The following is a 13,574-nucleotide window of genomic DNA, read 5'->3' as shown; positions in this document are numbered from 1 at the left end:
AATTAATCTGTTATAAAATGTCTATTAATAATAAATATATTTTTATTTTAGCAGACCAAAATTTTACAAACATAGAGAAAACATTATATTTTGTTATTAATAAAATTATATTTATAAACAAGCAAAACTAAACTCATTAGTTTAAAGCTTAATTTGAATGAGAGTATTTAGATGTTATATATTTATATAATATTTAAATCATATGCACAGTTTTACTGAATTAATTATAATGTTGTTATTGAAGTATATTTGTAAGTAATTATAATTTCAAAGGTGAATAAACTATGTCAAGGTTGATTTGTTATATTAATTACGAAATATCCAAATCTATCAAAGATTACAATTATATAATAAGTCTTTTTATAAAGGAAGTAAATTTCTAATTCTTGTTTTGCATAACAGAAGATAAAAATCTGTTACAAAATCGGTGAAGTATAAAATACAATTTATATACGTTACCGGCCAAACCCGATTTCAGACCAAACTAGTTTGTCCTACGCATGTCAGGATATACTAGTTTAGCCTAGGATAATCTAGTTTAGCCTAAATATTTAGGCTTAACTAGTTTGACCTAGGCCGAACTGATTTATGTACTACAAATAGGTACCAGTGTAAAAAAAAAATATTTTGTGTAATTCGAAATGCCACCACAGTACACCCGGTGGTTAAAGTGTACCTAGGTAACCCCAATGGTAGTGCTTCGGTTAGGTTGGTTTGGTTAAGTTAACTACATTTTTAGTACAAGTTTCCTGTTTTTTCTTTTATACAAGAACTACCGTGAATCAATAACTAGTGACGTTAAACAATGGGCGGCCTGCCGGCGGCTTCCCTCCGGGAGGAGTCCGCCGGAAGCACGAACAGTCCGAAGTGCCACCATTGGGTTATCTAGGTACACTTTAACCCATTCTGTAAAAATAAATAAAAGATTAAATATTTTATATGTTACACTAAGAAACACAAACAAGTTCATTTTTAATTTTAGTTCGACTTTAAAAGTTATTTTGTTTGAATTTTTGAAAATATTTTCGAAAGTTAATTACCTTTAAAAGTGCATGGTTAATAAAAAAAATACAAACTGATAACTACTGATTAGCTTATTTTATTTTATAGTTTTGTACAAGTGTTGTGTCACTTCTAAGCAATACCGTTTTTTATAATTAAGTAGACTATGTATGAATAAATATTGTTCATCTAATTGATTGCCTTTTAATTTTATTTTAACCATTAATATACTTAAATCAGGCCTGGCCAACCCGCGGCCCGTCACATTAAATTGTGTGGCAGCTAAGCAACATTATATATATATTAAAACTTTCGTTTTCCGTTTTGTGTATACCAAAACAATTAAATAAATGAAAATTTGCATGTGTCATTGTTATAATGCGCAAGTGCGAGTACGAACTCTTGGTATAACAATGAAATCTTATTCATTTTATATTTGTTTTACTTTTTTAAAAGCATGTTTGCCTAAATTGTGGCCCATTGTAATGTTACGCTTGATCAAAGTGGCCCGCGAAACAATTTGGGTTGGCCAGGCCTGACTTAAATAATAATTCTAAATCATTTCGGGCTAGGACTAACTAGTTAAACATAAAGTATTTAGGCCAAACTAGATTGTTCTAGGATAAAATATATCCTGAAACGCGTAGGATAAACTAGTTTGGCCTGAAATCGGGTTTGGCCGGTAACATATGTATATTTAACTAAAATATCGAATTTATTTTGAGAATAAATATATTATTATTAATTGCAAATGTTTTCGTTTACCTATTTACACTATTAAATGACTTTAAAAAAATAGAATTTTAAATTCTATGTGAAGATTAGGCTATAATTTCAAGTTACAATTGCAGTTTTATTCAGAATAACGCAAAAAATAGAATGATATAATCTACACACACCAGTAGTATTTAAATAATCTACTTATAGATTCGAAATTCTGTTTTGCCCTTTAACATTTTGACTGACGCCAAATAGGCACCGTCACAATCGTTAGGACGCGTCATTCTCCATGTTGATGACGTCATTGGCGACAATCTTCCGGAATTTGTCGATCGATAGATCGTAGTAGCAAAACTCTAGAAAATAGTCAGTGTTATATTGATTTATCAGCTGTTCATTAGACTACTTTAAACCTATTTTTGCAGAAAGAAAATGTTTTTCTTACATTTCACGTGCTATTAATAGTACTCAAACATAAAAAGAAAGATTTATTTATAAATTTCATTCCAAATTAAACACGAATTTATATATTTGTAATATAATGGGTTTTTTTATATTGAGTTTAACAATTACTTTTCAGCAATATAAAATGCACATAATTTTTTTAAAAATCTGTGCGCTTTTGGGAAAAAATCGTGAAATAGATAATTATGTAATTCATCAATCTATCCATCCATCGTTTCGTTTTAAATTTGTTTTAAAAACAGGAATTCCGCAGAGTTAAATTTAATAACTAATTAAATATTTAACAAGAAATGTCTATTAATAATGTTTGTGAAAATAACCATAACCAAAATGAATAATAATAATAATAATAATAAATTACTTAAATGTTTATTTCTTTTAACTAAACAAAAGCATTACTAATAAAAAAAAGTACGATATTTTTATTTCGTTAATACAAACAGTTATATATATAAAAAAATATCAATATAAAATAATATATACTTCGAAGAATTGTCAGTCAGAATTTTATTTCTTCATTGTAATTCGTTACTTAAATATATGAAATATCCTGTATTTCATTTATGATTATAAATTATCATAAGTAAACTTCAAAAAAATTTAAATCACAAGAGATGAATTTCAATGCATTGCTGTTCTTTGGTATTTGTTAGTGTACAGTACACTTTTTTAATAAGCAAACAATAATTCTAATTTGTTTAATATACTTATTATTAAGTTTCATTTATAGATATGTAATAATATACAGTACTTAAATGTAAAGTACATTTCTGTTTTTAAAAATTTCAAGTATGTTTTTTCAAATTTCGAATATTATACTTTTGGTGATAAGTTTTAATTTTATGTACATACAGTATAACGATAAACGCAATACATAAAAATATTAATATACATTATCAAAATAAATTTTTCCAGATTGCCTAATATTTTGTAAATTAATCAAATTTAACGATCTCAATTTTATATAACACATTATATCATATTTGTCTGAAATGACTAAAGAAACTTATAAATATTAAATAAGGTCAAATTTTAAATACAAAAGTATTTTCAAATGAGTGCTATTGATTGACTAAAAGATCTATATTGAAAGTTACAGGATTATAGTGGAAAATGTTTTACAGAAACACCAATATAGCATTATCAATATTTAAATTTTCAGTAAGATATTAAATCTTTAACGTTCATGTAATCGCCGTAGTTCTAAGACTATTAAGTAATAATCAAGTATACGATCTGAATCGAAATAAACATTTTTTAGAAAATGCACTTTGTGTTGGTGAACTGTTTAATGGCCTCTTTAAAATATACTTTATTTATCTGTTTAGTTAAATACAATTAATGTTCTTAAAATGAAAACAAAATTTAAATTTGACAAAAAAAGCAAACACAAAAAAAGTCCCAGTTAAGAGCGGTGACTTTTGGATTTGAAAAAATAACCAGTTAATCTAATTGGGCTGCAATTTGAAAAACTTGTAGACCTATAAATTTCCACTGTCGTCCGTCCGTCTTTTCTTAATCTCGAAAACGATGTTAGATAAGTGAAATTCAAGACGCGATATGGAATTATTAGGGGCAGGAAGCCCCGATTAACTATATTCCGGTACGAACCAGAAGTCATATGAATTAACGTGACTTCTGGTACGAATCAGAAGACTTCTGGTACGAATTAGAAGTCATGTTATTTAATTCAAAAATTTCCTCCTGAAAGGAATTAGATGACCGGCACCGCTCCATTGCTAACGGAAAAGTATGATGTATAGGGGCAAGACACTACTAACTTCAGATGGAGAAGCATACATTTTAAATGAAATAAATTAAAAATTGCAGCCGGGCATTGTGACGATGTGACAATAAATAATTGCTCATTACATATAAGAAGCATTTTAAAATTAACAGTGTGATAATTTTCACATATGACAGATCCACTGGACATTTTATCCCTTAAATCAAGGTTTTAATAAAAACTTAAGAGGAATAATTTTGTTGAATTATGAGAAATTTCTTTATTTTTAAAAAGTAATATTTTAAGTTTAAAAATATTACTTAACGTTCGAAGCTAAAACCAGTGTTGTGGAGTTTGAGTCGATAAAATTCTTTCGATTCTGGCGACTAAGACATTCAAGTTTACTATTAGTGAAATGTGAAGTACGAAAAATACTTTTAAATTAATATCTAAAAGAATTTCTTACAAAACTGACACCTCGATAAATTTAAATATCAAAAAGATATTCATCTATAAGGACCATTTCTCACCATGCGTTTCGCACGCGATCTACTCTATAGTCTACTTTCAGAAAAATAGCTTTTATTAGAGAGATTGCGGCCGTCGTAGTCAGCCCAAAACATGAACGGCGGACCGTCGAGCGCCGCCATCTGGCAATTCTGGATGGTCGATATAGGCGGTAGCTACGTCTAGCATGGCGAGTAGACAATCGGTTTAATCTTCATTTTTTTGTGTTTGGGGTTAAAATTATGACCTATTTTATTAAAANTACATATATAATACACATATATTTTAATAAATTTATATACACAATATATTTATGTTTAGAAAAACACTAAGGCGTTTTAGCACAAAGTTAAAATTTTGTGTGGTGCTATTTGTTGAGATTTTATTTTAAAATGTTTATATTAATTATTATGAAAAGCCAAAAGGCTTAGTTTTGAAGGTAGATATGAATTTTAAAAAAAATTGTAAATGCCAATAACGAGTAAAACTTTCATTGACCTCACTCGAGATATGACACGTTTTCTCTCTCTCTCTTTCTCTACCTTTAAGCTAGCCATCAAAATTTAATAGCATCAATGTCCCATAAATGGAAATTACCCTGCCAAGTTTGAAAATTTTTTGGTTCCTCCAATCCTGATATATAATGCAAAATATATGCTAACTCACAAACGAAAGCACAATTTTGTAAGATTCTTTTTCTGAGCTCCTTGAGTAACGCAAAGAAATGCAAGAAAAAAAACCGGGAGGGGTCAAAATTTTACTGATTTGACCATATTTCCCCTTTGTTATATTATATAAAAGCTGGAAAAGTAAAAATGGGAAGTCTTGAAAATTAAATACAAACATTTATATTATATATATACTTTTAATGAGCTCAAAAACATTTTTTAAATNATAAACTAGTTTCAACTAGTTAAAACGCGTTCTAACTAAAAACGGGTTTTGACTGTATTATATATATACTTTTAATGAGCTCAAAAACATTTTTTAAATTAAAAAATATCTACAGTAATTGCGAATATTTGCAAATTTAGTCTTTGGCTAATTATTTTGAATTTTATAGATTTAAATTGTTTATTATTATTATTAACTCTTTTCGCCCTGTGGGTACTAAGAGGGCCTCTTTTAGCAAGCCCATTATCGGTTTGGCCAGGCCCACAATGGAGTGGCCATGTGATGAGGGACCTGACCCGACATATCCGGACGGATATCACCCCCGAAAAATTCCTGGAGATCTTCAACCCGTCCGAATTCGATCCCTGGTCCCCCTAGAGCGATAGGCTTTAGGGGGAACACCTTAACCGCTAGGCCATCTGGTTGTCGTTTTTGATTACCTTAATACAAATACTGTACTTTAATTTTTTGTCTATATCAAATTTTGTATTTTGAAGGTATCAAGAAGGTATTTTGTAATAACAAAAATACTCGAACTGTTTATTAAATATTCATCTTATTGACTGCTATCTTGATTTTAACATTAGAAGAATGTTTTTTGATAGCATTCCAGATTAAAACAAAATATGTTGTCATATTATATCAGATTTTACTTAAACTGAGCTTACATGATATTTTAGTGAAGAAGGTAGATTGATTGAATGTTTTAAATAAATATAAAATTTAATTAAAATTATAATGAAAAGTTAGAAGAAAGAGAGGTTAAATTTTTTAATATATTGATTAAATAGTGCTAAATTACTGTACTTAATGCTATTTGATCTTCTTTTGTAACTAAAAGATCAAAAAGAGCCTTTAAACGTAATTATTATACAAAATAGAAAAATAACTTTTTAAAATGGTAAGTTAATGAAATTGTAATTAGCTATGCCAAATAAATTAATTGAAGAAACTCTTCTAAGAAAGCACACCATCAAATATTGTAATAACATTATAACAATGATAAGACACCAACCGAATGCCGTAAATTAATCGGGCTATTTTAATGCTAAATTCTAAATAAATTACGTAATTAATTTGGATATCGGGTTTGGAGATGTTTATTTATATATTACGCCTTGCCGGGGCTTGCGATGGCCGGTTGAGTGCCTTATAGGAGTAGGACGTGGGCACTGAATGTGTCCCCAGCCGGCATTGTAATAACCGTCGATGGTTACATAGTTATACGCTGGAGGAGAAGATCGGAACGTCGGTCTGGATAGCGTAACTGGCAACGCATCTGCACGGTAAGCAGGAGTTGTGGGTTCGAGTCCCGCTCCGGGCCGATTTTTTCTCCCAGCGGTTCCAAATTATTTAAATTAATTAATATATTTATAATTATTAATTTTAATAAGAGATGGCGCCTAACGCTTACCTCTAGTGCCAAATTAATTACGTAATTTATTTAGAATTTAGCATTAAAATAGCCCGATTAATTTACGGCATTCAGTTGGTGTCTTATTATATTGGATATCGGGTTTGGAGATGTTTATTTATATTATAACAATGATTTTTAAAAACTTAAATAAACGAATATAAGGAAACAGGTCATATGCAGCAAAAAGTTTGTGTAAACTTTCTCATGGTCTTAGTCTTTTATAGGAATGACAGTCATTAAGAAAATTTAGTTGTTACATTACAAAAGTGAGAAAATTGCAATAAAGAATATTTGTATAGAACAGAGAATAAAGAATGGATAAATTTGTAAAACTCATATAAATCTGATCCACAAAGAAATAATTAATTTGAACCTATGTAATATTTTTTTTAATATATATCTTTTCTATTTTTTTATACTAAAGATCTATTATATATTCATCAGAAATCTGAATTTTATTATTCATAACTGATGATTCTGCTGCTATTTTAATTGAATCAAATATAACTATTGTAACTATTAAGAGCTTTTTAATATATTAAGTTTTCAAGGAATTGAATATTTATATGTAAATTATGAAATAGATTTGTTAGATTGCTACTGTATTTTCAATTAATTTTTTTTAAAAAGATTACATTTTAAATTAGAAGTGATTATTAAAACTATAAATATTTGAATACTTGTCTCTTAATTAATTTTTCTGTCCTGTGGATATTAATTAATTAAGGAGGGATATTTGAGTAATGCTGTTTTTAATGTTAAAAATTTTTATATTTTAGGGAGATTTGGAAAATCTTGAAAAAAAGGCTGTTTTTCTCACAGTTCATGATATTGGAAGCAATCGTAAATAGTTTTTCATTGCTACTGTTTTATTGTTTTGAAAAAGACTAATTTTTTTAAATAATTGCATAGATTCATCATTTAAAGATTTTGTGGATCATCCATGTATGCTTGAAATAAAACAACGATCAGTTTTTGTTCATGTTGATATTCCTGGCCAAGAAGATAATGCTGGAGATTTTCCAAATGAGTAAGTTATGATCATTTTTTTTAATATATATGTAATTATATTAATATATTTAATGTTTATTTTACTTTAATATATTATAAATTTATTGTAAATTCATCAGTCAAAATTGATTGATTGATTTAATGTAGAAATCTACAATAAAGAGAATTTATATATTAAATATTGTTTTAATTTGGAAATTTTAAAGATAATTGATACAGATACAGATAATAATGCTATAAAATGGGGGAATAGGGACACTTTATTTGGTTTTTGAGCGCTGTTATTGTATGAATAAATTATTATGTATTACATTTTTATTTCCTTAGGCTAGTGTTACCACCTTTTCAAAATCGCTGACCCGGACGGCAGGTTAGGTTTGTTCGAACAGAAGTTCCTGACGCATGCACAATGTCATTTTTACGATGCAAAGAATAATGTACATGCCGGTTCTAAATCAGTTAGAGTTAGGGACTAGGGACTTGCGTAGGAATAACGTAAGTAACCCTAAATTAAGAAAGAACAGGTAAAGATGACAGCTCTGTTGGATATTGTTGGAGACGTGTACGATCGTACATGCAAAAAAAAGTCGACGGGTTGCGTGCCACACGTCGGCGTAAACAGACTAACATGGCAGAATTGCAGATGAGTTTCAGTGAGTGTGAGTTCGCTGTTAAAATAGTGTAAATTTGTAAAAATATTTGAAAGAACTTTGTTTCATTGTAATTTCATAATTTCTACGAAATTTGGGGTGGTAACACTACCTTAGGCTTAAGCTTGCTATAAGTTAGTACAAGTTTCTTCCTTTCCCTGCAAACTTGTTATATACAATATATACAGTACTGACTTAAAATTCTGTAAATAGATTAAAATACATGTCATTAATTAATACTATAAAATTGAAAATTTCAACAAAGCGATTTAAATTGTAATAGTAAAGTATAAAATTATCTATATTATGATCTTGATATTGAACAGAAATTTACAGCAATAAAAATTTTGATTTATATTGCCATGTATTTGTATATATAACAAATTTATTGTGCCAATAATTGTCACAAGGGAATGGACACATTGGAAAATATTTATTGGTGCAATAGAGTTTTACGTGGATATTTTTAACAGAATAAGTGCAAGCCAACAGTTTGCAAAACAGACACTAAATGATCCAACAGCAGATCTATCTAGATGGAAATGGTACAGTGTACTGGGACTTTTGGATAGCCATGTTAATTAATAGCATATTACACTTCTATGAATTTGGAACTAGAACTATTTTAAGATGACCAAGACAAAACCTTTCTCACTTGTTTCTAGCCATTTATATCAATAGCATCTTAGCAAAAAAAAGTAATAATTTTCAAATAATCCAAACTTCAATATGGAATGTTTGAATAAGTATACATGTATTTGTATATATACACACGTATGCATATGCAAATACATGTATACTGTATATATACATATACAATATAAATAACTAAAATATAAAGTTATAAAGTTTGTGCTGTCTAAAAATAATATTTGCCCTGGGAGCTATATGAAACTTCCTTTGTTAATGAAATTTTCTGCTTGTTGTATCAAACAAAACAAGGAGGTAATGCATCTGTATTTAGAACTACTCCAGTTGAATATACAGGAAGGTAAAGATGTCAGCCTGCTGTTCTGGAGAACCGAGGTTTGAGCTTGGATCAGGAACATCAGGAATTTTTCATGGATGATCTGTCCCAGATATATCTAGTCATGTTTCTTGCTACCCTGCAGCTACCTTTGTGGGACAGGTTGAACTTACTATAGGCATGAAAAAAGGCATTCTTAGTGCCTGCAGAACAGATTAAAAAGAAAGGTCTAATTTTATTAAAATATGAATTTTATTATAACTGTCATCTTCTTATCACTTATTTAAGGCAAAATTAAGAAGTATTCTAATTGGAAAAAAGTGTTCAATTAATGAAAAATAACTGTTCTTTAAGATGTATAACAAAACCAATGAACTGCTTTACTGGAGTTCGTATTTATTTACAAGTTATTCTCTAGCATTTTTGGACAACCAAGCCCATTTGAAGGAGTTGTACAAATGAATTAACTTAGTAGCTGTTCTAGATTAGAATTGCTCACAATTTATCAGCTATTTTATCATAGACTAGCAGACCCCGCCACGCGTTGTTGTGGCTCAAAATGTATCTATTATAAATGTATAAGACTTCCCCCATGGGGGGGATTTTTCGAAAAATTTCTTCTTAGTGTACATTCTGTTGACGTACCCTATTAAAACGCAATCAAAAACGCAGAAACTTGCATCTAAAATAGTATAAATAGAAGCAGAGTTCTTTACCGTAAGCCTTAATCCTAATCATCTCCCTTCACCGGGGTTGAATTTCGACACGTATATTATATAAAAACACGTGCGTATTCGAATGCAGCGTTGTGTCAAAATTTCAAAGGAATCGGTAGGAACAAACGAACATTACATTTTTATTTATATAGATAAATAGAAGATGATCTGCTTTAGTTCATTTTCACAGAAAAGCAAACTTAGGGCGTCGTACTCGTAGCGCCATCTGCTGGACATAAAAGCCTTAACCATAGATGATGTCATTTAATTTATATGAATGTTTAACGGAATAATATACAGCCTATGTCCACCCTGAAGTACCATTCTAAATATTGGTGAAAGAATTTTTGAAATCGGATGACTAGTTTCGGAGATTACCTGCTACATCCAAACTTACTTACTTACATACTTACAAACATTACCTCTTTATAATATTAGTATAGATTATTCTAATCTATCATAGCTATTAAAGTTTAAAATTAAACTTTAAGGTTTTGTCATATATCTTAAAACCGTTTTTATACTTTTAAATGTATTTATTCAACCATATTCACTTTCATTATATTTTGTCCATTTTCTCATAATTTAAAGCTATGGCTGAAAATGATAAAATAATGACATCAAATTGATCATTTGCAATTTTAATTTTTTCGCTTTATATATATTGTATATAAAAATTCTAATTATGACTTCTCTTAATTTATGTCATAATATATCCATTGTGGTATAAATTCATCTTCATTTTTAACTGATTCACTTAAATAATGATAGTTTTCAGATATTCAAAGTTTTTTGACTTATGAAAACTATGAAGTATAATTATTTAGGTGAATTTATGACATAATATTCTGTTTTACTGAAGCATTGCCAAAATTTTAATTTACATATTTGAACATAAAGATCTATCTTCTGATAGATCTGTGAGCAATGAATTTTCAGTTTACAATTTTAGCAATGCTTGAACAAAACAATGTTTGTATATTTTCACTTGTAGGTTAAATAATTGTTAGATCACATTACACAAAAGTCAAAATAATTAACATTTTAAAAAATAAGAAATTATTAATTTAACAGAATAATAATTTCAATTTCTTAAGTTGATGCAGTACTTTTATCAACACAGTTTAGTTTACTATTGTATTGTGTTGTACTGTATTTATTATATTTTAATTTTCTTTTCTGCATTATACTGATTGTGATAGATCATACAAACATCATTCACATGAAATATTTTTGAAAACAAATCTGACATCAATAATACAAAATCTGTAGAATCTGAATAAAGATTAAATCAAATAATTAAATTTTTCAAATTGTATTTTGAATTTTGATTTTCTTGTGGTGATGAATCTTATGAATCTAAAAATTATCAAATTAATAATAAAAAGATTTGCTTATACAGAATAAAGTCAAAAAGTCAGAATTTATTATTAAGTCTTATACTTATAAAGTCAGAATTTATTATTGGATTAAATGTTTTTTTAGGGCAGTTCTGCTCCATCTTCAGATCTGAATACAAAGTTTGAATTTAGTAAAACAACTAGAGCATTTTAAATAAAAATTAAAAGCTTTCAAATATTATTCTATGTTCATTGTTCTTTATTATTTTTTATATTATTTTATTTAATTAAAGTTTTAAAAATAACAATAAATTTTTAATGTAGTGGTTTCTTTGGAATTATGCAATAGATACAGACTTATTTGTTTGTAGATAATTAAAGAAAAACTGAAAATCATAAAGACTAATAACAAATTAGAATTTCAGCTAATATATTTTGGATTTGTGTTTCATTAATTGGGCTGAAATTTGAAAAAAAATTGTAGACCTATAAATTCCTACTATTGCTGTCTGTCTTTCCTTAATCTCGAGAATGGCATTATATAGATGAAAGCCGAGACCAGATATGGAAACCTTAGAGACAGGAGGCCCAGATTAACTATATACAAACTTCCAATGCAAACTGGATGTCATATTATTTCAATTCAAAAATTTTCCCCTGAAAGGAGTTAGATAGATGACTAATATGACTCTATTTTAACAGGAAAAGTATGATGTACAGGGGCAAAACACTACAAATTTGGGATAAAAGAGCATACTATGACACACCTTATGTCTCTGAGAAACAATATTTATTGTTTTACAAACGTTTTCAACCTGTTCTACAGGCCATCATCAGATATTTTGAATTCTCTGGAATGTTTTTTGTACTGGTTCCAGGTTCGAATGATTATATGAAAAGAAATTCAAATTTTTTAAGCACGGAATATTCAATTTGATATGAAGTATTATGTTACCTCACTGGCATTATGATATTGACAACATTTAACATAAAATAGTGTTTTCTTCATAATATATATATGTGAATGAAAAATACAAACAGATTGCCTTTTTACTTACTTATATATAAGTAAATAAAAGGTTGAAATTGTCAAATTTTATGGAGAATATATTAGCAAAAATGATAAGTTGGTAAGTCTAATATATTCTAGTTACAGATGTTAAGAATTACTTTCATTTGTCTGATAAAACTGTAATCAATCTGCATATATCTATCTATATAATCTATTTTTAAAAATTTTATTATTATGGATCCAGTGTAATAATAGCTTATCATAATCAATTTGTGAATAGTGATCAAATCCAAAGATCTGTATTGATTCTTTCAATGCTAAACTAAAATAAAGATATTTTTATCATTAAATAAAAATTAAAAGAAATTAAATTTTTATATTTTAAAATAATAATTAAATTTTTGTATTTTTCTAAAATATAAATGATTTCTTTTATATACTATAATTTATATAAGTTGTTAAAAAGAAACTTTATTTTGTAAAAAGTTTATTTTATGTAATTGTATCTGTTGTATGAAGCAGAAGTTTTAAAAATCATACAGAGTACATCAGAATTAGAATTACAATGTTTAAAGCTTTCTATGATGCTCTAAACATAGCTTCAAACATGCATAAACATCTGTAGCATAAGGGTTGACTACAAGATGGAAAATTATCCAATGACTAAGTTGATATCTAAATCATGTAAGGAAACTTTGCTTCTACAATGAAACTAATATTTTAATATCACAGTACTCTACAAATATTGTCCTACTACTGACAGATCCAGTGTTAACATATTGTACAGCTTTTAAATTTGAATTATTCAGATAAGCAAGATATCTAAGCTCTAGAACAAAAAAATATTAAGATAAACGACTTCCAACAATCTAACACTGCGTTGAATAATAACAGGAGGCCTGGAGGCCTGGGAGATTCATAAAGCTATCAGGGGACAACTGCATCAACTTCAAGGATGGGGAAACGCTCGCACAGGCGTGGAAGTATTTGTTCGAGGAATTCGAACAGTGTCAGTCGGAAAGGTGAAAACTGACGTGCACATTTATTTATTTACATCGTTGGCAACATCGTTACGACGGTCGGGACGAAACATGGCCAGTCACCACCTGAAGCAGACCTCAGTGGAGGTCGAAAGTACTTGTGGAAT

At 28.4% G+C, this 13,574-nt stretch overlaps 1 protein-coding gene across 2 annotated transcripts in view; it reads left to right on the top strand.

The window, feature by feature from the left end:
• The window catches only part of LOC111612990 (uncharacterized protein ZK1073.1-like), a 109,578-nt gene that overhangs the window by 83,118 nt on the left and 12,886 nt on the right, over positions 1-13,574 (top strand). For both annotated transcript variants that reach the window (XM_023354284.1, XM_023354286.1), the window contains exons 3-4: positions 7,511-7,574; positions 7,644-7,761. In XM_023354284.1, the coding sequence (XP_023210052.1) occupies positions 7,511-7,574; positions 7,644-7,761 (182 nt within the window). The remainder of the gene's footprint in view (positions 1-7,510; positions 7,575-7,643; positions 7,762-13,574) is intronic.

The sequence above is a fragment of the Centruroides sculpturatus genome, unplaced genomic scaffold (genome assembly GCF_000671375.1).
Source record: "Centruroides sculpturatus isolate CEXI.00-Female unplaced genomic scaffold, Cexi_2.0 scaffold1682, whole genome shotgun sequence".
In the NCBI taxonomy this organism is placed as follows: domain Eukaryota; kingdom Metazoa; phylum Arthropoda; class Arachnida; order Scorpiones; family Buthidae; genus Centruroides; species Centruroides sculpturatus.
Note: the sequence above shows the minus strand (reverse complement) of the source record. Positions and strands in the feature narration are given on the sequence as shown.